At 45.8% G+C, this 27,328-nt stretch overlaps 1 protein-coding gene across 2 annotated transcripts in view; it reads left to right on the top strand.

Annotated features, from left to right (window-relative positions):
• The window catches only part of ATG7 (autophagy related 7), a 220,959-nt gene that overhangs the window by 90,571 nt on the left and 103,060 nt on the right, over positions 1-27,328 (top strand). For both annotated transcript variants that reach the window (XM_084765218.1, XM_084765217.1), the window contains exon 17: positions 87-167. In XM_084765218.1, the coding sequence (XP_084621344.1) occupies positions 87-167 (81 nt within the window). The remainder of the gene's footprint in view (positions 1-86; positions 168-27,328) is intronic.

Raw genomic sequence — 27,328 nt, 5'->3', positions numbered from 1 at the left:
TCCTCCTCCTTGTCACCCACCGGACATGCATCTTTATAGATGTGTTGATCCCTTGCCTAATGAGTAATTGTTCTGTTTGTTTTCAGATCCGGGGATTTCTATCACGGTTCGATAATGTCCTTCCTGTCAGCCTGGCATTTGACAAATGTACAGCCTGTTCACCCAAAGTAAGTCATTTTACCTCTGAGCAGTTAACCTCAACCTAACCCACCAGGGCCTGCGGGATGTGTGTGTGTGTGTGTGTGTGTGTGTGTGTGTGTGTGTGTGTGTGTGTGTGTGTGTGTGTGTGTGTGGGTGGGTGTGGGTGCACGTGTGCGTGTAGAGGAAGGAGAGCCTGGGAGGCTTGGTCCTGCTGTTGTTCATTTGCACTCATCTTCAGAGATGCCAGCCTTGGAAACCTCAGGCTTTAGTATGCAGAGAGAAACAGAGCTGGAGGTTGGGTCAGTATTTGCATTGCAGCATTTTCAACTCAAACGTGAACTTCTCCCGAGGTTTCCAGTTCCTCTCCTTTGAGTTTTCTTCCTTCCGCCTACTGAGCAGAGCGGTTTTTAAGCTTTCCCCAGAAGGTGGGGGATTTCAGGCCGTCTGGCTGTGAGTGTTTTGGAGATGTTCCTAATACAAAGGAAAAGCAGGCTGAGCTGAGGGGCCTGGATCGGGAGGGAGGCCGGAACAAGGCCCCTTCCTCTTTGATCTTTCCAACAGCTCTAAAAATAGAGCAGGGCTGTTGTCCATTGTAATGAGAACCGGCTGATGAATCGCAAAACTACATGGCATCTCAGTTTTTAATAGGCTCTGAGTTATTCTCGCATGTGTACTGTACGTGACAGCTGATCTCCTTTGGATGTCCCTTTAAGCCAGTGTTTTTCAACCTTCCTAATGCTGTGTCCCTTTAATACAGCTCCTCGTGTTGTGGTGACCCGCCCAAACAAAATAATTTTTGTTGCTACTTCTTAACTATAACTATGCTACTGCTATGAATCATGACTTAATATTTGATATGCAGGATATCTGATACGCAACCTCAGTGAAAGGGTAATTTGACTCCTAAAGGGGTCGCACCCCACAGATTGAGAACCATTTCTTTAAGCCTTCAACCTGGCCCTTTCTTACTTCTATTTGGAGTGCTATGCAGAGTAGCTTGTGAGGGTCACTCGTCCTGAACTGGCATTTCTCAGTTAAAGATCTGAGGTTTCCCTGCTGTGCCTCCTGCTGCAGACCTGAGGGAATCTAGGAAAAGGTCTGTTCAGAGCTGAAAAGCTCCCACTGCACACTTCACAGTCTCCTCCGAGAGGCTGAGTCCTGACCTGTTTGCCTAACAGTGGAATTTGGGGTCGATAAGCTATGGTGATGAGTTCGGTTAAATCTAGACACTCCCAAGTGGAGAGTGGTTTGTTTGCTTTTCTGCCCTGAGAGTACACTAAGCCGTCTTCATTGTTGGGCATCTCAAGTGCCTGGCTGAGATTTTAAAGCTTATAATTTGTGGGTAAATGACCTCTGAGCTCATTCTTCTTCTTGTTTCTCAAAGTATCCTGTGTCCTCTTTGGCAGGACCTTGAGCGTGGCAGTGTGCACTTCTGTCTGTGGACACACAGGTCTCAGGATTGTGTGCTCCTTCGTGGAAATGACTTACTGTGACTGTCTGTCCATCTTTCGGTTCATCTATTGGTCTCCAAATAACTTGGCAGGATTATTTTCAAATCGAATTCTTTTTCTTGCCCATGCCAGAAGCTTCTCTGTGGCTTTAAGTAGGTCTAGCTCATCAATGAAATGAAGAGAGTTGGGTTCTCAGAGAGAAATGCGAGCACTTGCCTTCCTGCTCTGTTTCTAATTAAACTGGTCATGAGATACTGTCTATAAAGAACCTCAGGCGCACCTCAGACTGCCCCTCCTTATTCTTTAAGAGAAAATAGCTTTTTGTTTTCCATCCTCCCTCCTTGTAAGCATCAGATTAAACACAGGTATGGTGTCTTTGTTAGCAGAGTTATTTCCTGTCAGTGGCTGTTCAGAGAGTCCTGCATTACACAAACTTGCCAGGCGAGTTAATACAAACTGACGTGAATTTTCACAGCTGCGCCGTTCCCATAGCGATCACTTTTCATGTGGTCTGGCTATTGGGTTTCCTTTGTGCCGAGAAGGTTGCACCTCCTTCCAGGAGAAGCCCCTCGCTTGCTTTCTTGGCCCCCTTCCCTGTCATTCGCCATCATCTGCAGACCAAGCGTTGATACTTCGAAATGACAATTCCAATTATGCCTCCTCGCTCTAGGAGAATGTTTTCTTAGCGCTTACTCAGCATGATGTTTTTTATACTGAGTCATGTCTGAATTGCTGCTGTTTGAGTCAAGATTCTTTGGAGGTAAAAGTGAGTTCTAGAGATTTTTTTTCTTTGACATTCATGAAGCCATTTTAAAAAAAAAAAAAATCTCATTCTTGAGAATTTCAAACATGTTTACAATGACACATGATCCTATCTTCTGTTTTCCTCTTCAACTCCCATCCCCTAACATAACCCCTTCTCAACTACATGCTTTCCCCATAACCTTCTCAGTCCCTTTAGCACCCTTCCATAGCGGCATGGGTGTGGGGTATGGGTGGGAAACCTGTCAGTGGCCACACAGTCATAAAAGAGGGGTTCTCCCTCCCCCGCAGTGCTCAACTGCCAATAGCTCCCCAGTAAGGGATGGGGGACTGGGTCACACCTCACCCAGGTCTCCTGCAGGTAACCATAGCTCCTCTGAGTTCATAAATGTAATCGCCACCTCAGGTCCAGGATTGCACAGTTCAGGACTCTCCTTATCCCTCAGTGCTTAGTCCTTTGCACCGCCTGTCCTGCCGTCTTCCTCTGCTATTGTGGAGGTGGTGGTATTTAGAAGGGGGACCCACTGAGGACTGGGCCTCTGTCTGGTGTTCCGATGAAGCGATGGTTACTTTTGGTGCTTTCCAGTCTCTGCACTTTCATACACACACACACACACACACACACACACACACACACACCTCGAGAAGAAAGACTTACTCACTCCTGCTTGATTCAGCTTCCAGTATAGAAAGGGGAGCTGGGGAAGCGGATGCTCGGATGCTCGGGGTGGGGAGCCACCTGTTTACTAAACAGTGATACTGACAGTAGCCCAAAGAAGGACTAAGGACGAAGCCTCTGCTCCTGTGTCTGCGAAGGTGGCATCACTGTCCCTGTCAGCATGTCCTAGCCTGTTTAATCTTGGGACAGAGCTGGGTGAATTGTTCCATTCACCTATTTGCAGGGAGGTGTGGGTGCTGAGGGGTTGTTTACATCTTAACTTCTCTTTCATCTCCTCACAGAGCTTCCTCAATTGGTGGCATCCACTGCCAGAACTTGAAGAGGCTTTGTTGTTGTTGTTGTTGTTGTTGTTGTTGTTGTTGTTGTTGACATGTTTCAGATTGCATTTCAGTTCTGGAGTGTTATGAACTTCTGCTGGTCCAACAGTTGTGACTGTGAACCAGGAATCCAGAAATGCTATTCCCAGAATACATTGAGGCAACTATTTACCAACAGTCTGTCTCTTTAATTTCTTCCTCTCTTTTATTTCTAATTAGAATTTTCTTGAGTAACTTTGTATTTGGACACAATTTTTAAAAGATTTTTTTTATTTTATTTTAAATTAAGTGTGTAGGGGTGGGAGAGCGCAGAGCCGACTGGCCATTACAGACAGTTGTGAGCAGCCTGATGTGTGTGCTGGGAGCTGAACCTCCGTCCTCTGCAAGAACAGCCAGTGTCCTTAACCACTGAGCATCTCTCTAGTATCTCTCTAGTCATTCTGATACACTTTCAAGCTCACAGAAAATGGGGCAGGAGAGACAGCTGAGCAGTCAGGAGTGTTGCTCTTGCAGAGGACCTGGGTTCAATTCCTAGCACCTGTGTGGCGGCTTATAAATCCAGTTCTATAGAATCTGACCCCTTCTCTGGCTTCTGCAGGCACTAGGTGTGGCGCACATACAACGAGGCAAAATAGTCGAATACATAAAGTAAATAAATCTTAAAAAGAAAAAGAAAGGAAGGAAGAAAAAGAGGGAAGGAGAGGAAGAAAGAAGGAAAGAGGAAGGAAGGAAAGAAAGAAAAAGAAAGAAAGGGAAAAAGACAAACTTATAGAAAACTGCAGCATCAGCTCCTGCGTGGCCCTTACCAGAGTCTCTGTGGTTTCTAGTGATTTCTGCTCTCCTCCCCTCTGCTGCCTCTCCTCCTCAGCTCTGCCCATTCTGGTTTCTGTGTTGCATTTCCCAGAGTCAACAGGGAATTGTTCCCTCGCAACCAAACATTTCCCTATGAACTTCCTAAGAACACAGGCCCACTCTCACCAACACAGCACACAGGAAAGGAGCCTGCTGAGTGTTAGCATCCACTATACCCAACCTAAAGACTGCATTTCAGACATTGCCTCTGTCCTGGAGAGTTCTCAATGGGCTTTCCCTTTTCCTCCTCCTCAGAGCAGGCCTGTGTGTGCTGTGGTGTTGTATTACATCCCTCCAACTGTAAGAGGTCTCTTTCTTCTCCTTTCTCTTGGCTATGCCCTTTTGAGGCCTTGCCTGTTGTTTGTAGACTCTCCCTTGGTTTGGAGCTGTCTAATGTGCCCTGGTACCTGGAGGCATGTGACATGTTTGTCACCACTGGTGATGTTAATTCCCTCTTTCTGTAGGTAGTTTCCTTCTCCAACAGGGAGAAACCTGGTCCCTCATCCTGAAGAGATGAATGTGCCTGCTCTCATCTAGAGTTTGCAGAAGCTCAAAACTGCCAGTCCCTGCTAATTCAGAAAACAGTGCTGTAGAGATGGCTTAGTCATTAAAGTGATTAGAGCAGGGACAGCTTCAGATTCAATGGAGGACCCTGCCACAAAACCAAGGTGGAGCATGATAGAGGAAAACAACCCAGTGTTAATCTCTAGCCACCATATGCATACACACATTCATGTACAGGTACCCACGGGCCCATATGTACACACATACACACACATACACACACACACACACACACATACACACACACACACACATACACACACACATATTATTGTAAAATGCAAGGTTTTTACTATGCCTGCCCTTGTTCTGAATAATGCCACAGAGACCTTTATATTTATTAAAAGCTTCAGGCAGAATAACTGGGCAGATACTCTGGTATTTTAACCTGATAATACTGTCTTGGCCAACTTCCCAGCCACATGGCCCATCAAATGCCATCTTAGTCTTTCCCTTGCTGCTCCTTCTCTATCCATGTCCATCCATCCATCTCTACTCTACTCCCACTGGTCCCCACCAGAGACACTCTCCCTGGGATCAGAAGTTCTGCCTTATCCTCTCCTGCCCAGCCATTGGCTGTTTAGCTCTTTATTTAACCAATCAGAAAGTGATGGAGAACAATGTTTATAACATACCAAGACAGGAGGTGCTCCGTAATAATGACAATGCTAAAGTCTCAACTGCAACCAGATCTCTGAATACAGAAAGCATCATTTGAATACACAGTGCACAAAAACATCCTCCAACATATTATATACAACACTCCAAAAGAAAATGAGCATAGTGACAGAGTTTAATCTTTGTTGTAGTTCTCTTTTCTCTGTTGGCTAAAGAGAGTGGGATGCTCTCCCTCTAAAGCCATTTGTAACATTGACTAGAAGGCTGCAGTAAGAAAGGCAAGAAGAAAATGGCTGCCAGCTAATGATATCAGCCTGTGACCTGGTGTTCATCACTAGAACTTTCTAGTCTCTTCCACGGGAGGGTAGGGTGTCTCATAAGGGGAATGTTATTTTTCTTTAAGGAGTCCAGACACATCTAGTGTTTCCATAGCAGCAACTTTGTTTCTGGAGCCCAGAAGTTGGCCAGAAGCTTCTTCAATAGCTGCAGAGTGAGGTGTGGGGCTGTTCCTGAGGGGGCAGAATTCCTGAGCATGCTCATCCGAGTAGCAGTGTGCAATAAGCTTGTTCTTGCTGCACGGTTCCGTCACCCACAGCATCTGTGACATGACAGAGACACCTCTTGGGAAGAAGCAGGCATCAAGCCTGGCTTGCGTACCATCTGGGACCCCTGTCCTACACAGATGTAGCAAGATGTGCCCAGAAACCTGATCTTGAGGTTTTAATTAGTGATGATCAAGGCTAATAATATTCTCATATGGTGATGACCATGTGGAGGGGCTTCTGTTGATGGCTTGTAAGACAACTTCTGAGTTGTTGGGATGAGCATCCTGGGGAGTGGGAGGGAAAAGGAGGATTAGTGTAACAGCCACCAGCTGGTGTCATCAGATGGCAAACAGTTTGCTTCTGCCTTTCTCACTGCAGCCTGGCTCATTGATCCTGGGGTATAATACAACCTCGCCTTTCTTCTGTTGTACAGTTACCTGTGATGAAAGAAGCATAAGGGCTGGGAGTAGCTCAGTTGGAAAATGAGTTGCTGTGCAAGGGCAAGGACCTGAGTTCAAACTCACAGAACCCACACAAAGCAGCATGGTTAGTGCACGTGTGTAATGCCATCACCTCTGGGACAGTGGAAGGCAGAACAAGAGAATCTCTAAAAGCTCACAGGAAACCTGGCAAACACAGGGACAGACAACATGAGACCCTGTGTCAAACATGGTGGAAGGTGAGACTGGCACTGAGATGTCATGGCATGTATGGTCCCACATTCACATGATCATGTATAGTCACACATATCATACACACACACACAAAAAAAAGATTTTTAAAAGAATCATGAAATACCAGAACTAACCCGCCTCGTATAAACTTTCTTTTAGAAGGAGCCCTGACCACAGTAACCTATTACCTGAGCATTCTGCGCACATAACCTTAGAAGACAAAAGGGCTAACCTTAGAGTTGGAGGGAAGGGTCAGCGGCTCCGTGCTCAGCAGCAGGCCCTCACCTGTGGTATGTGCCAGAGGCACACAGCTCTGTGCCAGAGCGCATTGCTACTACTTACCTCCGAGAGCTTCCCCAAGAGGCATGTGAGTAGAAGGATTGGTGCTGTGGGAGGTGGTGGAGCCTTGGAGGGGATGCAGGACCTCTTCTCTTGCTCTCCTTCTTGCTTTTGACAATGAGGTAAGGGTCTTTCTGCCATTGACTCCTACCATAATGCAACCACCTGACCTGGCCCCCAGAAACAATGGGCCAAGTGACCATGAATTGAAGCTTCTAAAACTACCTGTCACAACAAATCTTCCCCTTTAAAAATGATTGTCTCAAGCATTTTGTTACAGTAACTGGAAGCTGACCAGCACAATGGTCAAAAGAAGCACTGTGCTATGCTTTTAATTCCAACACTCTAGAGGTAGAAGCAGGAAGCTCTCTGTGAGGTCAAGGCCAAATTGGTTTACATAGTGAGTTCTAGGGCAGCCAGGGCTGCATAGAGACATCCTGTCTTAATAAAATAGCATTATCCTCAAGAAATGTGACTGGCTAGGGCTAGAGAGATGCTTAGCAGTTAAAAGGACTTGCTGTCCTTGAGTTTGGTTCCCAGCACCCACCTCCCTGTAACCCCAGCTCCAGGGGGCCCAGCACTCTCTTCTGGCCTCAGTAGGCACCTATACTCATGGGCACATACCCACACACATATCCATAATTAAAATAAATCTAAATAAAAGAGAAAGAAAGGAGATGCACAGAGTGAGACAGCCTGTCAGACAATGATGCTGCCACCTTGTGTCCTGCTCTGCATTAGGGTTCACACCCCCTCCCCATGTCTTTACAACCCAATTGTTTTTATAAATGAGGCTACCCGGAGGAGGATTTGTTGAAAGTCACTTCTGAGTTGAGGTGAAAAGACAGATGGGAGAGAAATTAAGCACAATTCCAGGCAAGAAGTGTGGGTTTACATAACGGCCAGAGAAAATGCCGCATGCTCAAGAAGGTGTTGGGTACCCACTGGTATAACCTTAACGAATATGGCCAGTTGCCTCCACGGCCAGCATTTCCCAAGATGGAATGTGTTCTTCTGTTTTGAATCTTACAATTCCATATAAAACTCTCTGCCTCCGCCTGGAGCTTAGGGGCTTTCCCAGTCATGGCACTCAGCAGCCACAGCAGGGGATTCCCAGGGTCCGGACTCTGTTCACTCCCTCGCCTGCTGAGTGACCCCAAGCTAGGTGCTTCTGGTGTGTCTGCCGCTCTGTCTCTTCCTTGGGCCAGTGAGTCAGCTGGATGAGCTAGCGCTGGCTCTCGCCTCACTCACCCTTCAGGTTACTCGCTTCTGCTCTTCGTATTACGGTTCTTCCCATCTTTGTTTCACAGGCAGTTTTATTTTGTGTCCCGTGCTGGGGGTGGGAGCTAGAGCCTCTGGCATGCTTCATCACCAAACCATTCCCCAGCCAGCACTCCATTCTAACTACAGAAAAGTACAAAATATATATTTAAGGAGAAGGGTCAGTGTGATCTGTGCGTAGTGCCCGGGATTTGTCAGAAAAAGCATATGCACATAGTGATGTGTAGCTGGTCCTTTCAGTTCCTGCTATTAGTTTGAAATGAGCTTCAGGTAGGGGGATTAGAGCTCTGCGTCAAGCATCCTCCCTGCTTCTCAGCTCTTTACAAGGACTAGCCAGCGCCTAATCGGAAGAGCTCCTAAGGGCTTATGCCAGGAGTTTCTGCATAGAGCTTCTCAGTGGCAAGTATTACTCAAAACAGAGCTGCAGCCAGGGTTTTCTTCCACTTTCCAAAAGGGACATAAATCTCTGGTTGGGAAAATGATGAGTAACCCCCCCACCCCCACCCACCCCCACCCACACCCTGGTCCTCTTTTCCTATCTCACCCAGCAAAGCCTCGGGCTTTCTGTTCAAGCAGGTAATGGGATCCATATGTGTGGCCGTCTAGTGTAAATTGTATCCCGCCTCCCCTCTTTAGCAACTCATGTTTCTCCCATCTCCAGAGCTGCTGGGCTCCCAGAAGGAGCAGGGGTGTCCCTTCAGAGCCAGGCAGCCATGCTCAGCTGTAAGCCCTAACCTCAGAGCTCTTGGCTCTTCCTCCTTTCTGGAAAATCTCGGATGTTTTCTCCCTTTGCTTCAATTTCCTCATCCATAGAGCAGGGAAAATATTTTGTGTTTCTCAGGGAAATTGCAATGGCTGACGCATATCCAGTTTCTCGGGCCAGGCACCAGGGCCTTTGCCCACTCCTGGGACTGGTGTTGACACCAGAAACAGGAAGAAAACAAAGACCACTGTGCTGGCCTGAAGTTTCCCTGTGTGTGTGGTGTCTCCTTATGCTGCACCGTCTCTCCACAGACAGGCGCAAGGACAGAGTCCAGGATCTGGAAGTCAAGGCTCAGGGTTGCCATGGTTTTAAAAAATGGCAGAAAACTTGCCCCCATGTCCCCTGACTGCCTTCTTGGAAAACCCTCCTTAGGATCGCAGAGGGGCTCAGCCTAGCCCTCCCCACTGACTTCTGGTCCTCTGGCGCCTCTGGGCATCAGCAGAGACCACACTGCTTTCCTGACACCCAGAGTCACCTGAGCACGCGGTTCCCTTCAGGCTTCCTCCTGTCTCTTATGCAGACCACAAGATACAGGGCTGTGATCTTTTTCCTGGTTCTACTGATTGCCAGGCCAGCTCATCTAAATGACATTGAAGTACTAGACTTTTTTTTTTTTATTAGAAATAATCGAATTCACTTTTAGCCTCCATCTCGGATCTATCTATCCTTTGATTCTGTAGTCTTTTGGGTCTCAGACCAGTGTTCATGTTGCGGAAAGCAGCCGACCTTTGGAAAATGTACAGCACGGTAGCTTTGCTGAGTGTTTCAGTGGCTTTCTGCCGTCATCCTGATGGGACACCCGGCCTCTGAGGCTTGCTCTGGTAGCATGCCCAGGTTCTCCTGGAAAAGTGACTAGGGCCTAGTTCCACATGACACTGAAGACTTCGGAAAGGTATCAGATCTCTCTGGGGGTTCATTTTCTTTAATCACAAGAAATGATGACGGACTAGTCTGTCACTGAGTGTGTCTTATACTCAGCTGCAGCCAACTGGGTGCCAGGAGAAGGCAGTAACCCTGCTCAGAGTTCTTTGGGTCAGTTCCTCCCCCTGAGAGCACAGAGCCCTGGCCATCTCATTTCATGTTCCATATTCCCTTTGTTATTTGTGTGATATGGAGAAGGACAGAAGGGCTAGGTGGGAGCTGCAATCTCAAATAAGGGCATAGCCACTTGAGCTGGGAAGCTTTTAAGTACATGTATGTTTATACCTAAGTCGCTTTTATAATATAGGTGAGTTTATATGCACAAAGTGCATGGGGAGCTCTTAGAGGCCAGAGTAGGGCATCAGTTCCTTCAGAACTAAAGTTACAGGCAGTTGTGAGCCTCCATGTGGGTGCTAAGAATTGAACCCCCTTCCTCTGCAAGAACAGCAAGTCCTCTTAACTGCTGAACCTTCCCTCCAACCCCTTATTTATTATGTTCATGTGTATATGGGTGGACCTTGTGTACACAGGAGGCAGCAGAAGCCAGAAGGGGGCATTAGGTCCCCTGGAGCTGAAGTTAGAGGTGGTTGTGAAGTTACCTTAGAGGTGCTGGGAAAGAGAACAATAAGCATCCTTAGTCAGTGAGTGATATCTCCAGCCCCAATATAACTATTTAAATAGAGTATTTGTAATATCCAAAGACATATTTATATGAGCTTATTTTACTGACTATTAAAGCAGTTCAGTTAAGTAATTTTATGAAGCCCAAGTGGGCTACAGAGGGAGACCTTGTTTTAAAACACTATAAACAAATCATCATCTAGTAATTATAGAATTTTCTGGTTGTTTTGTTTTTGTGTTTTGAGATAGGGTTTCTTTGTGTAGCTTTGGTTCTCCTGGTACTCACTTTGTAGACCAGGCTGGCCTTGAACTTACAGAGATCTGCTTGCCTCTGCCTCCCAAGTGCTTGTATTAGAGACGTGCACCACCATGCCAGGCTAATTCATGGAGGTTTTTTGGATGATAGCATGGTGAATTTCTGTTGATGTCCTTCTGGGTATGACAGTAAACTACATAGTGGCACCTTCCTATGCATGAGGCCCTTTAATCATTTTTAGCATAGGCTGCAGGGGATAGCTAGGTCCTAGCACATGTCAAGTGTGAGGAGAAAAGAACAAGCAATAGCTCATGGATAGATTTATGAGCAGCACAAAGTGAGAATACAGGAAGTCAGGCCGCTGCTCTTGGGGTCTCTGTCTGGTGGAATGGTGACCACCCAGCAGGACAGTGCAGTGCCCTTTGCTAGTTGGTGTCCAGGTAGGGCCATGGCCTTGCAGTGTTCTGTTTGTCCAACAGAGTCCCCTCAGCTTTTACCTTTCCATCTGCTTTAGTGACGCCTTTGATGACCTGTTCCTCTCTTGGAAGATCATGTCCAGAATTCGCCAAAACAAGCTGCCTTTGGGAGTTACCAGAGTTGGCTTAATGTTGAATTCAAGGGCATTCCAGCAGTGACGTCTCAGAAGGCTTTTCTTGCTGCCCTGCAGGGTTCTGAAATGCCCTCTTACTGTCCTGTGCTGCCTGCTAGTTCTTTCTCTTTAAAGGAATGCTCTGCCTCCTTTCATTTGTTTGCTTTGTTTGCATATGTGTAGGCACAGGAGTGGAAGTCAGAGATCAACTGCTAGAGTTGATGCTCCTCTCACCGTACAGTTCCCAGGGTTGAACTCAGGTCAGTGAGGCAAGATGCAAGTGCTAGGCATGTGCCTCTTGCCTGTGGAGGCCAAAAGAGGGTGTTGGGTCCCTTAAAAATGGAGTTACAAGCAGCTGTTAGCCACCATATGGATGCTAGAACTGAGTCTGGGTCCCTAGAAAGAGCAGTGAGTGTTTGTAACCACTGACCCAGATCTCCAGCTCCTAAAAAAGTTTGCTATAAGACAGTCTTGCTACCCAGGATTCCCTCAATCTCAAGGCCATCCATCCTACCTCTGCAAATAGTTTGAGACTGCATATTGTGAATAAACAGAAGGAGCAATTGTCTAGAAATTTACATTTAAAGGTAATGGCAAAACCTAAAACAGCAGATATGTGTGAATAAGTGGCCATCAGTTAAAAGGACCTCACGGTTTCCTTTGTCCTTGACTGTCTCTTTTGTCTGTGTGTTTTATTTCCATGAAGCCAACTGATCACAGATTAGAACTATTTGGAAAACAATTAGTCTGTACTGAAGGTACACAGTTCTTACAAGTACCCGCTACCTAGCATTTGCATCCTGTCAGTATCCTAAGTAACCTAGAGCTGACTCCAGGCAGCAGAAGCGTGTGCACAGGTGATACATAGATACCATCTTAGATAAGGGGCTTACACCAGATCCCTTGGAGCTAGATTTGAGTATCATATAATATACCATTAAATGCCACCAGATGACTATAGCCTGGGAAGTGAAATGAATGCTACCCCTCACACCCATATTGTGTGACCTTGGAGGCATGGCTCAAACTTCTGAGATTTTCTTCTTCTGGAGTAAAAGAGTTAAAATACCTGTTCAATTACCGTGACAATAAAGTAACAGCCTGTGTGCCTGGTATCACGCAGTGGGGCTGGGTAAGTGTCTTTATGGCTCCTTTGAACAGAAATTGGGTAACTTTTTTTTCTCTCTCTCTTTTTTAAAATAAATATTCTCATTTTGTCATTTACAATGTAAAAAAAATTTCCCATCTTTAGAAGTCCTCAAAAGGGGACAGAGTCAAAAAGGTGAGCCGTCCTTTGCCAAAGCAATGGAGCTTAGGAGGGAGCAGATGCCAACACTTGGGGCATTAGAGCCTATTTCTTTCCATTTTGCAGAGTCTGTACCTAGAGGCTTGGTTATTAACCTCCATTCAGCTGCAATTTGGTGCTCCTGAGAAAGTGATGGTGGGGAGGGTGATGTCTCTGCTGTCCTGAGGCCAGAGCATCTGCTCAGGTGCTGGGATTTCAGAGCCGCCAGAACCCTGGGGGAGCTCCTTACCTGTGATCTGACTGCTGAATGTCTGGTCTCTGTGAACCAGGGACAGGAGACAGCACAGCAGCTGCATGACTGTGCTGTCCCTGTTCCACAACTTCTTGGAAGTCTGGGAGCCCTTGCTCATTCCTGCTGTGGCTGTACACTGGTGGGGCCAGGCAGTGCCCACAAGGGTGAGAGTTGCCCTGGTTTTGCCTTTGCCCTCCTTGGCTCCTTCAGTAGCATTAGTGGATGCTATCTCCATGTCCTTTTCAGTGGCCTATGAAATAGCTAGCAAGAAAACTGTCCCATCTGTCCTACATCAAGGACATTAGGCTTGGAAATGACATGGGAATCCTAGCTTGCAATCTAAGTGCCTTCCACCCCCACAGTAATTGGATCAGGATACCCACTGTACTTGTTTTGGGGCAAGAAAGATTCCACTTGAAGCTGTCAGCAGCTAGGTTGAGTGGGGAAACTGCTGCCTTTTGAAAGGCATTCTGCTGTCTTAGGACTGCTTTTTTCAGATCATGCACAGGAAAACTGTAGGGGCTGGAGCAGCTTGTTAGATGCCCCATGAGAGTCTAAAGCTTTGCCCTGAGTTAGGACAAACTCATTTTCAGCTTAATTCAAACATTTGGTGGGCTTGGGACATATAGTTGCTATGACTAGAAGATGCTTCTTTGAAAACAAGGTACTTCTGATCGACACTGACTTGAAACAGCATGGCTGCCTCTCATCCATCCGGTCTAAGGTTAGTATTGATTAGATGGTGTCATTTTGAGTTGAATCCAGAGGCAAGATATTTAGGGAGAATTTCTTAAAAGAAAACAAAGTTGGAGTATCATTGCATTCTAGGGGCCAAAACGCAGTGCAGGCATGACTGGCAGAGTCCCAGGCCTGGGGAGCCCACACCCCAAGGCTGTCTGTGGAGCTTCCTGTGGTTTAGCCCACTAAAGAGAAACAGCCTTTCTCCTGGAAGGTCCTGAATGGCAAGTTAGTGCCTCGGCTTGGTGAGACTCTCGCTGCTCCTGCTACAAGGCTGTGTCCCAACAGGCTTCCTTGGGAAATCTCCCGGGCTGCCATAACTGCAAGCCCAGTTCCCAAACAGCGCACGTTGTTTTGATAGACACAGGTAGCTTCCAGTGCTGGAGGCATCCTGCTACCAGGCCCATAACAATGAAGTCATGTCTCAGACCAAATGTTGCCACACATACAAACGTTCAGCAAGTGGGCATGCCGGCCAAGTCATCCATTATGCCTGTGCAAATTAGGAGAGGCCCCAGCCGTGGGTCTTCAGGTAAATAAATATTTCACATACAAAGTTCAGTATATAAGGTATAGGAATAGTCTCATTTCAGTAGCTTGTTTTATCTGGATAAGTCAGTGGGTCTCTGCTGTTGAGTGTCCAATTTCCAGTGCCATTGTAGTCTTAAACTGGCCTGGATTGCCACATTCTTATATCCTATGGGTACATGCAAGGTTAGAGGTCCTTGTATAGCGTTACTAGTTAATTGTGTGTGTATCTTGAATGATAGAATTTTCAACAGAAAAATAATTCCTGGGGTTGGGGCTGTGGCTCAGCTGGTAGAATACTGGCCTAGAGTGCATGAAGCCTTGGGTTGGGTCCCTAGCACCACAAAAGCTAACACACGCCTATAATATGAGCATTCAGGAGGAGGGGCCAGGGGATCAGAAGCTCAAAGTCGTTCTTGGCTCTACATAGCTAGTTCAAGGCCACCCTGAGGTACATGAGACCCGATAGAAAGAGAGGGAGAAGGAAGCAGAGTGAGCAAGGGTAAGAGCAAGAAGGAAGGGCGATGGAAAGACAGACATTTCTGAAATAGCTGTAATTGATATGCTTGTATTGTCTAGGTTTGTGACAGGTTGACAAAAATTATGAAGCCCCTAATTCCCATCTTTATCTCCTCTTCTGCTTTGTCTCATTGTATTCTTTGTCATCATTATTATCATCTTCCTATGACCCACTGAGTCCAATTAGTGCGGTCTGCATTCACCTAAGTGTGGAGCCGGGACCCACTGGAACATGGATAAACTACCATCAGCTGCATCCCCAAAGGGGAAAAAAATGACTCCCCTGTCCAGCCATCATCAGTTGCCATAGCTTCTTGGCAAGGGTGGAGCCTCATGTGTCCCTCTGCCATCCATGCTGGACTGTTGATTGGCTTGGTCCTGTGCAGGGAACCATAGCTGCAGTGAGTGCAGTGGCCGTGCCATGTCCAGAATACAGCATTTTATAGCATTCCTCCCAGTCCACCAGCTCTTAGAATCCTTCTACCCTGTATCAGCTACCTTCCTACTGCCATGATAAAACACAGTGACCCAGGAAACTTATAGAAGGAAGGGTTTGTTTGGGCCTACAGTTCCACAGGGTTAGAGTTTATCACCATCACTGTGGGGAGGCATGGCAGCAGGCAGGCATGGTGGCTGGAACAGCGTTGATGAGAGCTCATGCCTGGCACCTGAGCACCTGGAAATGGTGTGGCACTTTAAAGTCTCCCAGTCCGCCTCTGTTACATAGCTCCTCCAACAAGGCTGTGCCCCCTTGTCCTAGTGTTATCTTGCTGTGAAGAGACACCATGACAAAAGAAAACATTTAATTGGCGCTGCCTTATAGTTTCAGAGATTTAGTCCATTATCGTCATGGTGGGAAGCACGCAGAGTGGGCAGTGCACAGGCAGGCATGGTGCTGGAGGAGCTGAGAGGTCTACATCTTTTTTTCCTGGTAATATTGCTTCTTTAATTAGGTGCCAGCCGCACAGGTGTGTTTACTGTGTGAAAATATTTACAAGAACATTTACACAAATAAGTGTGCTACGTGTAATTAAATGTGTAGAACAATGTTCCCTCATATAGGTGGTTATAGGCCCTAAGGATGGTGAACACGTATCACTTTCAGTGTACCCAATAGAAGGATAAAACTATAAATTTTCACTTAGCCAAAGAAAATTCTATACTGTGGTTGCTGACTAATCTGAGTCTCACCAGTAACAGAATGGTCATTATACCACTTCTGTTTAACCTTTGTATCATAATCCCTGGATTAAGTGTCTGCCATATGGTAACCTTTCCATGGTATGTATTTTACCGGTGTGTATCAAAGGAATTCAACATCTGAGACAAAAATAACGTCAAAAATCAGTACATACTTATATATACTGGGGAAATGGCCAAAACAGTGTTAGGCACAGTGTATTTTTTGTTAACTACAATAATTTTCCAGCAGAAGATAAAGGAATGTAACTTTGACATTTGTATTTTTCTTCCAGACAGTTATTAGAAAATTTTGTTTTAAATCAATATAATCTGTATTAAACGGTTGTTTGGTAATGAGAGAAAAGATATGAAAAGCTGAAAGTGATAGAAATGAGTATCCATTGCATTATAACTGGCTGCATGCAGTTTTATGTGTGTGGTAATACATTCTAGGTCTAATATTCTTATGAATGAAAGTAGATACCAAGTTATCACAGATAACTAGTAAAGTCTAGTGTGATGAAATTACCTATCTAATAACACACAGCTAATCAAAAGAGTTCTACATCTTAATCTGAAGGCAGCAGAAGTAGACTGGTGTCACACTGGGCAAAGCTTGAGCATAGGAGACCTCGTAGCCTGCCCCCAACAGTGATGCTCTTACTCCAACAAGGCCACACCTACTCCAACAAGGCCACACCTCCTAATAGTGCCACTCCCTTTAAGCCAAGCATTCACAGACATGGGGCCATACCTATTCAAACCACCACACTCCTCAACCTGCCATGCTGCACCATGATCTGGGGACCAAGCGTTCAAATATATTAATGGGGACATCTCATTCAAATCACTACATAGCCCCTCTTCTAGAATGTTCCCTGAGACTCGTGGGGAGGTGTTTATATAGATGTCCCATTTAGGGCTGTGCATACAAGTCACTTATTTTCAGCACTCTGGCCAGTCTTGAGTCTCTGCAGGAACCTGAACCTGCCCAGTGCAGAAAGAGGCTTCTCTGAGCACATTCTTATTCTTCACTCATCTGTTAACTGATGGGCATCTAGCTGACTCCCCTTCCTGGCTACTGAATAGAGCAGCAATGAACATGGAGAAGCAAGCATCTCTGCAGTAGGAGATGCAGTGTTTGCGTTTGTGCCAGGAGTGGTATAGCTGGGCCATACAGTAGTTCTGTTTTTAGTGTTTTGGGAAACCCTCCCACTGATTTCCATAGTACCTCCACCAGTTTACATCCCCCTGCATCCTCACCAGCCTGTGTCGTCATTTGTTTTCTTGATAATAGCCATTCTGAATGGGGCAAAATGGAATCTCAGAGTTTGTTGTTTGGTTGGTTGGTTGGTTTTTTTTTTTTAATTTATATTTACATGATGGTTAGTGATGTTAAACACATTTAAAATGTTTGGTTTTCATTCATATTCTTTGTAAAACTCTCTTCAGATCCGCAGCACAATTTTAAAACTTGGGTTGTTTCTGTGAGGTTAAGTTCTTGAGTTCTTTTTATATTCTAGATACTAACCCTCTGTCAGACATATAACTCCCATTTTGTGGGCTACCTCTTCACTCAGCTGACGGCATCCTTTGCTGTACAGAAGCTTATTAATGTCATGTGATGCCTTTTGTCAGTTATTTTATCTGCTAGTAGAACCCTATTCAGAAAGGCCTTGCCTATCTATGCCTCTGTCGTGACTCCTCTAGAGCTTTCAGAGGTTCTGGCTCTTATGTTGAGGTCTTTGCTCCATTTGTGCAGTGTGAGAGATTGGGACCTTGCTTTATTCTTCAAGATATGGCCACTTTGTCAAAGATTCTGTCCTTAGCCATGTGGTGGTGGCGGCGGTGGCAGCGGTGCATATCTTTAGGAGGCAGAAGCAGGTGAATCTCTGCAAATTTGAGGCCAGCCTGCTCTACAAAGGGACAGCCAGGACTGTCTTGAGAAAACAAAAAGTCAAAAATTAAAATTAAATAAGAACAAACAAAAATATGCTTTCCTTTCTCCGGTGTATATTTTTGGCATATTAAAAAAAAAAATCAGGTACATTTAGTTGCATGGACTTAGGTCTGGATAGTCAATTCTGCTCCATTCAGCATGGGTTCTTTTCTTGCCCAGTACCATGCTGTTTTTATTACTATGGCTCTGTAACTTGGCTTTAGGCATGCCACTGCCTCCAGCATTGCTCCTTTTGTTCAGTGTTATTTTGGCAGTTACATTTTTTGTTTTGGTGAGCGTTATTTTTTGTTTTTGTTGTGTGTCTGTGTGTGTGAGTGTGATTTTGTATGTATTTTAAGATTATTTTTCTATTTCTTGTGAAGAAATTTGCTAGGATTTTGATTGGGGTTGCACTGAATCTGCAGGCTGCCTTTTTGGTTGGTGGCTGTTTTCAGACTATTGATTATTCAGATCCATGAGCTTGGGTTTTTTTTTTTTTTTCCATCTTCTAGTCTTGCTCAGTTTCTTTCTTTGGCATTTCAAAGTTTCCCTGTAGAGGCCTTTCACGTCCTTGGTTAGGCTTATTCCAAGGTTAAAATAAAATAGGCTATTGTAAATGGAATGTTTTCTTTCTCGGTATGTTTGTCATTGGTATAGAGAAAGGCTACTGATTTTTTAAAGCCTTTTTATTGGTTCTTTGTGAACTTCACACCATGCACAGAATCCCACTCATCTCCCTATCCCTTCATACCCACTCTCCACCCTTGCAACCTCTCACCAACAGAGGGGGGAAAACCTTATTGTGGAAGCAGTAGTGTGCCACACTGTGCCCCACAGTACACGCTTTTGTCCACACTTCTTTGTTTGCAAATGCTCATTGCCACGAGTCATTGGTCTGGTTCTCAGGCCTCCAGCTTCTGCTATACTGTCACTACTGGGTCCTCATTGGGACTCCTCGGATATCCTGTTGTCGCCCTGTGCCATGGAGACTCTGCAGCTCTGGATCTGTAGGACTGACCCCTTTACACACTCTAGCAGCTCACTGATGGGGTAGATGCTGGAGTGGGTCAACTCAAAGCCCTGGGTCTGGGCCTGAGAGGCATCTGAGCTGGTCAGCCCACCAGCTCCCACACCCACACCACAAGGGTGAGCTCTCCAGTACTACCCCCAGCTAGCTCATCCAGTGTTGAGGCAGAACCAGCTCTCCCACTCTCATGCCCTTGGGCCCAGCTCACCTTCCCCCATGCCAGCTTGGCCAGCTCTGCTGTGCTGCCCAGGCAAGGTACAGGGCCCAGTTTCCCAAGTGCTGTAGCAGGCAAGGAGCTGGCACAGCTCTCCTGCTCTCTTGACCCCAGGGCCAGCTCTCCCGCCTGCCATAGGTGGTGAGGGACTAGGAGGAGAAGGTATCTCTCCTTTGTCTATGCCACTGCACAGCAGACAAGTTGCAAGACCAGCTCTCCCACACTCACACCCTCAGGGCTTCCTCACCCACATCCCCACTCTACTATGCTGCCCAAGCTAGGTGCAGGGCCTGCTCTCCTAAGTGCTGGAGCTGGTGAGGGGCAGGGACAGCTCTTCTGTTTGCCTCAGGTGGTGGGGGGAGCAGAGTGGGAGGTGGCAGGCAGAGCATCTCTTCCTTGTCCATGCACCACAAGGCAGACAAATTGCAGCACCAGCTCTCCCATGCTCATACCCTCAGGGTTGCTCACCCACAACTCCTGAAACCAAGACCAGCTCTACTGAGCTTTCTGGGAAAGTTGTGGTGCCCACTCTCCTGAGTACTGCAGCTGTTGAAGGGTGGGGCCAGCTCTCCTGCTCTTATGTCTTCAAGTCCAGCTCTCCCACAGTGCTCAGGTGAGGGGTGGGGTCAGTTCTCCACAGCCCTCAGACATTAATGTGGCTCTGGGCAGTAGCCCAGATCAGCCTGAACTTTGGTGGTAACACACACACACACACACACACACACACACACACACACACACACACACACACACACACACACACACTACTGCTGCAGGTCCACGGACCCAGACATGACACAAAGCAGCAGCAGCACAGGCCAGAACCTCACTCACCATGGACTTAGGCAGCATCACTGGCTAATCACATCAGGCTGTTCCTCACTACCATCGTGTCTCTAGTTCTGCCTCTCTGCATTGTGCACACCACATCCTTCTACTTCTCTTTCTCTTCCATTTCTCTACCACTTACTTGCCCATCTTAGTGATGGCCAGGGTCTCTGAGTGTCTGGGGTCATCTCAAGAGTGGGCTCAGGAGTGCTATGCCCTGCTGATGCAGTGTGGCAGTGGACAAGGTCGTCATATTACCACAGGACACTTCTTAGTATACCAAAATGGCAGTGCTACATTAGTATTTATAGAAAGATGAATTGCTCTTTCTATATTAATTAATACAGGAAATAATTATGGTAGCAGTTTTCTTTAACCAGTTAGTTCCCCAATGACTGACATAGAGAGACTGTGGTTTATTATTAAGCTGTAAGCACTATTTGGGGCAGATTCTAAACTTTTCTAATCTTAGTACCTTTAAAACCCAATCACTTGCCAATCTGACGACTCCCAGGCGACTTCTACTCCATCAGTCTGTCCTTACAGCTACATGCTCATCACCACCTTGCCTCATGGCAACTCCTCTCTCTGGCTTCCTTTCCTCCTGTTCCGTCTTCTGCTGCTCCTCTATATTCTCTTGAAAGCCCAGGTACCCAGAACTCCACCCCTCTCTCTTCTACCCAGTCATAGGCTTCAGCATCTTTAGCCAATTAGGGATAATTGGGGAACATTTCTTATCGTCACATGGTTACAGGAGATAGTTCAACATTCATAACAATGCCCATGGCAGAGCGGTAACCAGATCTCAAGGCACTGAAATCAGTGTTTGAAAACACAGTTGGACCTTCCTCCAATAGTATTGATAAAGATTAGTCCATCAACTGCCACAATTATACTTATTATTCTTGTTTTACTTACTCTTCTGGAATTTGTAACAGCCCTTATTCAAACTAATGTGTTTCTTTTAGTAAGCCTTTATTTACATGGTAGCACATAGTAGCCCACCAAACACGTTATATAGTTATATAGTTAACCCAAGCCGATGAATCCTAACTAGAGCTTTCTATGCCCTACTATTATTATTTCACTATAGTTCCACTACATTTCTGTCCTTAGACTTAATAACTATATACTAATGATGACATAATATTATTTGTGAAGGAACTTATAAAGGTCACCACCCATTGTACAAAAAAAGGCCTTCATTTTGGAATAATTCTATTTATTGTATCTGAAGTCAAAGTCTTTCTTTGGAGGTTTTTTTCTGAGCCTTTTTTTTTTACAACTCCAGCCTTGTTCCCACATGACCTAGGAGGTTGCTGACCACGTACAGGAATTACAGACTGGTGGCCATCTCGGGCTCGCTTTCCACACAGGCTGGGAAGCACCAGAAGGGGTTGTATTGGACATGGTCTGAGGCTATTGTTTTTGTGTGTTAATTTTGTATCTTGTTACTTTGCTGAATGTTTTTATCAGCTGTAAGAGTTTTCTGGTGGAGTCTTTAGTGTCTGTCTCTTAATGTTCAGAATCATGTCATCTGCAAATAGAGATTCTTTGACTTCTTTCTTTTCTATTTGTATCCCTTTTATTTCTTCTGTAAGGAGCTAAGGTTCCCAGTACTATATTGAAGAAGAGTGGAGAAGTGGACAGCATTGTCTCATTGCTGATTTTAGCAGAAATGCTTTGTATTTTCTCATTTAATATAATGTTCACTGCGGGTTTGTTATATATGGCCTTTATTACATTGAGATATGTTTCTTATATTCCAAATTTCTGCAGGACCTTTAACATAAAGGAATGTAGAATTTTGTCAAGTCTTTTTTCATCTTTCAAGATGACCATGTCATGTCTATTCTTGAATCCATCTATAAAATTTATGTATGTTTATATAAATATATACAATATATGTTTATATATTTATATATATATATTCTGAATCTATGTAATTTGATCGTGGTGAATGATGTTTTTGGTGTATTTTTAAATTTAGCTTGCCAGTATTTTGTTGGGTGTTTTTATGTTTACATTCATTAAGGAATTTGTAAGTTTTGCTGATTGTTATGTCTTTATCTGCTTTTGCTCTCTAGATTATACTAGCTCTGTAAAACAAGCCTGGTAGTGCTCTTTTTAGAGAGTTGTTTGGAAAGCATTGATGTTGTCTTCTTTGAGTGTCTGGTAAAATGCACCAGTGAGTCAGTCTGGACCTGGACTTCTTTTAGTTGGGAGGTTTTCAGTTATTGCTCCAATCTTACTGCTTGACCCCAGCCTGTCTAATCATTCATCTCATCTTGGTTTGATGTGGCAGGTCATATGCATCGAGAGCTTAGTGCTTTCTTTCAGATTTTCTAATGTGGTACAATATGGTTTTAAGGTAAGAATAACAATTTTCTGCATTTCATTGGTATCTGCCATAATGACTCACTTTTCACATCTAATTTTATTAATTTTTGTCTTTTTTTCTTCTTGGTTTGTTTGGCTAATGGCGTGTCAATTTTGTTTATCTTTTAAAAGAATCAACTCTTTGTTGATTTCAACTCTTTGTTCCCATTTCATTAATTTCTGTCTTGATTTTAAATTTTTCTTCCTGTGTACTAATTTGGGGTTTGGCTTTTTAGGGCTCTAAGCTATTTATTTGAGATCTCTCTGATTTCTTGATGAAGGCCCTTAGAGCTATAAACACCCCTCTTAGGACTGCATTCATTATGTCCCATAGGTTGTGGTGTGGTGTGTTTTCATTTTCATTTGATTCTAGGATTTCTGAATTTTCCTTCTTGATTTCAAGAAAGCATTCATTTTTGAATAGTGTGTGCTTTAATCTCTGTGAGTGAGTCTGTGTTCTGGGTTTCTTTTGCTGTTGATTTATGGTGTTATTCCATTATGATCAAAGAGAATAGAGCAAATTTAAATTTTCCTACATTCGTCAATCTTCTTTGTGTCCTAGTATGTGACCTATTTTAGAGAACATTCAATGGACTCCTGAGAAAAATATGTATTCTTCAGTGCTTACATGGAGTACTTAATCCACTTGATCTGTGATTTAGCTATCCCTGTTTGTTTGTTTTTTTTGGGGGGGGGGAGCTGTGGATTACTGAAAGTCGGGAATTAAAGTCACCCACTCTTTTTTGTTTTTTGTTTGTTGTTGTTTTTGCTTTTTCAAGACAGGGTTTCGCTATGTAACAGTCCTGGCTATTCTGGAACTCTCTTTGTAGACCAGGCTGGCCTCAAATTTAACAGAGATCCACCTGCTTCTGCATCCCGAGTGCTGGGATTAAAAGCATGCACCACCACTCCTCAGCCCACCCACTCTTTTTATTTCAACTTTCTTATTGATTCTTTCTGAGTTTCACAGCATGCACCCCAGTCCTACTCATCTCCCTGTGCCCTTGTATCCACCCTCCACCCTTGCAAGCTCCCTCCCAAAAGAAAATAAACAACAACAACAGCAACAGAACCCACCACCGATGACAAAATAAAGCAAAGCATAGAAAACATCACATCATGGAAGCTGTAGTGTTTCACAGTGTGTCCCACAGTGCACCTCTGTTCACACATTTTCACTTGCAAATATTCATTGCAATGAGTCATTGGTCTGGTTTGAGGCCTCTGGCTTCTACTACACCATCAATACTGGATCCTCACCAGGACTTCTCCCAGTTATCCTGTTGTTGCCCTGTGCCATAGAGATCCTGCAGCTTTGCATCAGCAGGACTGGCCCTTCCTTTCATGCGCTCCAACAGTTCACAGATGGTGTGGATTTGGGGGCGGGCCAACTCAAAGCCCTGGATCTGGTCCTGGGTGGTAGCTGAGCTAGTCATCCCGCCAGTTCTCCTGCATCCACACCTCCAGGACAAGCTCTCCACCACTGCCCAAGCTAGCTCCCCCAATGCTGCCACTGACAGGGGTCAGGGCCAGCTCTCCACCACTGCCCAGGCTAGCTCACCCAGTGCTGCCACCGACAGGGGTCAGGGCCAGCTCTTCACCACTGCCCAGGCTAGCTCACCCAGTGCTGCCACCGACAGGGGTCAGAGCCAGCTCTCCACCACTGCCCAGGCTAGCTCACCCAGTGCTGCCACCGACAGGGGTCAGGGCCAGCTCTCCACCACTGCCCAGGCTAGCTCACCCAGTGCTGCCACTGACAGGGGTCAGGGCCAGCTCTCCACCACTGCCCAGGCTAGCTCACCCAGTGCTGCCACCGACAGGGGTCAGGGCCAGCTCTCCACCACTGCCCAGGCTAGCTCCCCCAATGCTGCCACCGACAGGGGTCAGGGCCAGCTCTCCACCACTGCCCAGGCTAGCTCACCCAGTGCTGCCACCGACAGGGGTCAGGGCCAGCTCTCCCACCCTTGGGGCTGGCTCAGAAGTCACTCACTCTTATGCTAGGGTCCTCTCCCATTTGATTCCCCAAAGCTAGAAAATGAAGCTCAGGCTGAGCACCAAAGACAGAAGTTCACACAGTGACCCATGGGGGATTGGGGCAGAGCCTAACTCCTTACACCTTCTCTACCCAGTTTGTGGGTCACAGACACAGAGCAGCAAAACCAGAAGGGAGGGTTCAGCTGGCTTGCAGGAGTCCAGCCCACCTGTCCTGGATGCAAGGATACTGATTCTGTGAAAACCATGGGGATCCTGGTGGGCATGTCATTTAGCATGGAAATGAGATGATAATGGAGGTGGTTGGACAGGCTGTGCACATCCAGCTGCTCACCACACAGAACCTCTAGGCACCCCTTTCTCCAAAGAGAGCATGGGTAGTGTGAATACTATACCAGGTAATAACAGATAAAGCAACCACAACAGTTGTACGAATGTTGGCATTATTGATATTTGTGCTGTGTGCTCTCTCTCTCTCTCTCTCTCTCTCTCTCTCTCTCTCTCTCTCTCTCTCTCTCTCTCTCTCCCTCTCTCCCTCTCTCTCTCCCTCCCTCCCTCTCTCTCCCTCCCTCTCTCCCTCCCTCTCTCCCTCCCTCTCTCTCTGTCTGTCTGTCTCTCTCTCTCTCTCTCTCTCTCTCTCTCTCTCTCTCTGTGTGTGTGTGTGTAGAGGTCAGAGGGCAACCCCAGGTATTGTTCCTTAGGCCCCCATCTACCGTGTAATAGATGCTTTTTTGTTGCTGTTATAAAATACCATGACCAAAGCAACTTATGGAAGAAAGAGCTTATTTTGGTTTACAGTTCCAGGGAATAGGAGTTCATAATGGTGGGCCAGAGGTCACAGGCAGGTGTGGTAACTACAGCAGGATGCTGAGAGCTCACATTTGGAACCACAAGCACAAAGCAGAGAAAACACTCAAGATGGCACAAGCGTTTTAGATCTCAAAGCCAGTACCCAGTAATGTGCTTCTTTCAGCAAGGCCACGCTTCCCAGACCTCCCCAAATGGTACCACCAACTAGAGACCAAGTGTTCAAATACCAGAGCCTCTAGGGGACATTTCTTATTCAAGCCATTGTAGCCTCTCACTAGCCTGGAGCTTGTCCAGTAGACTACCTTGCTGGCCAGCAAGCCCCGTGAGTCCACATGTCCACCTCCCTAGTTCTGGGTTACAAGCATATACCTAATGCAAACAAAACAAAACAAAACAAAACAAAACAAAACTTTGGACTTGAAACCAAACCCAAAGTTTTGGGAGTGCTTTACTTTAATAGCTTGTTTCAACTATGAGTATGTACTGTAACTGCCCCCTATTGCAAGCATGAACTTTTATGAATTTTAATAACTATTTTTTGAAATGTAATCTTCAACATAGCTTTAGAGGTCTGGGGTGATGGGTCAGTGGTTAAGGGAACTGACTGCTCTTACAAAGGTCTCAGACTTGATCCCCAGTACCTGTGTGGCTGCTAGCAAGCATCTGCAATTCTCCAGAGGATCAGATGTCCTCTGACCTCCAAGGGCTCCTGCACAAGGGTCATACATATACACACACACAAAAAAAACAACCCCAAACACGCACATGCACACCCAGAAAAAGAGAGGAGAGAGAGAGAGAGAGAGAGAGAGAGAGAGAGAGAGAGAGAGAGAGAGAGAGAGAGAGAGAGAGAGAAAGGGAAATTTAAAACATTTTTTTTTTAAAGAATGCAGCCTGTAAACTAGCAATTTACTCATTCACTTTTAGTTGCATTTCATAAATGGATTCTTTCTTTTAAGTGTTGTTAAATCTTAGGTGGGAAAGCACTTTGGTTCCTTCCCAAGTTGGTTATAGAAACTAATGAGGGTACCAGTGGTAGGGAAATAAAAACTAACATCTCACTGCATGGACCTGAGGCCAAAGCCTGAGTGTCACAGGACAGAAACAACTGCATGCAATGTGTGTGTCCTCAGATGCTCACACACACAGTGAGGGTGACCTCCAATGATCACACAACTGTGTATGTCCTCAGATGCTCACACACAGTGAAGGTGTCCTCCAGTGATCTCACACACACACACACACACACACACACACACACACACACACTACATGTATCCTCAGATGCTTACACTGTGAGGGTGTCCTCCAGTGATCACACACAGTGCCTATGTTCTCAGATGCTACACACACAGTGCAGGTGTCCTCTGATGCTCACACACATACACACACAGGGCGCATGTCCTCCAATGCTCACACACACAGTGTGTATATCCTCGGATGTTCGCCTCTCCATAAGAAATGGGGCACTTCTGGCTTCCAAGCCCTGGTTTTCTGGAAGAAGCCAAGAAGCTCGAGCAGGTCTCAGATGCTACCAGTTGCACTGATTGCTCCTGGCTGTGGAGGTCCCACGGCAGCTTGGTGTTTCCAGTTTGTCTTTCTGTTGGATCCTGTCCTTGTTGGAAGACTTCCTCCCTGGACTGAGAGCCTCCAGTAGTAAAACCAAAGAGAGTAGGCTGGTCACGGAATGCCAGTGAGTGTTCTCATTACTGCCCTGCCTGGTCACTGGCCAGCCAGCATGGTACCACAGTTAGTTTCTGATGGAATTTAAAAGGCAAGTCAGCTCATAGATGCGGGGAGGGTTCTGGTGGCACATGAGCATTTCCTTAACTTTTCTTTCTGTTCCCTTCCCTCCCCCCCCCTTTTCCCTTTCTTTTTTCCCTCCTCCCCTTCCTCCTTTCCACATTAGCTTTTCCAAGTGTTCACACAGGTTTTCTGATTCTCACTCCCTTGTGCCTCTCTCCCTTTGTCTTCCTGTGATGTTGTGCATGTCTGCAGACCTTTACATGTACTCTTGGTCTTTATGGTGATCAACTTAAGTCAGTACTTACTTAGCTGACAGGAAATGACACATAATTGAGAAAGTCTAACAGAAAGTGGCCTTGGTACTTACTTAGCTAACAGGAAATGACACATGGCTGAACAATTCTAACTGAAATGGCCTTGGTCCTTGCTTAGCCGATAAGACATGACATGTGGTGAAGAAGCCTTTCCTGGGAGTCCCCACATAGATTGGGGGCGTTCATTGCCAGCTGGTGTTT

This window comes from Acomys minous (genome assembly GCF_964271855.1).
Source record: "Acomys minous genome assembly, chromosome: 17".
In the NCBI taxonomy this organism is placed as follows: Eukaryota; Metazoa; Chordata; class Mammalia; order Rodentia; family Muridae; genus Acomys; species Acomys minous.
This window is presented reverse-complemented; position numbering and strand designations above follow the sequence as displayed.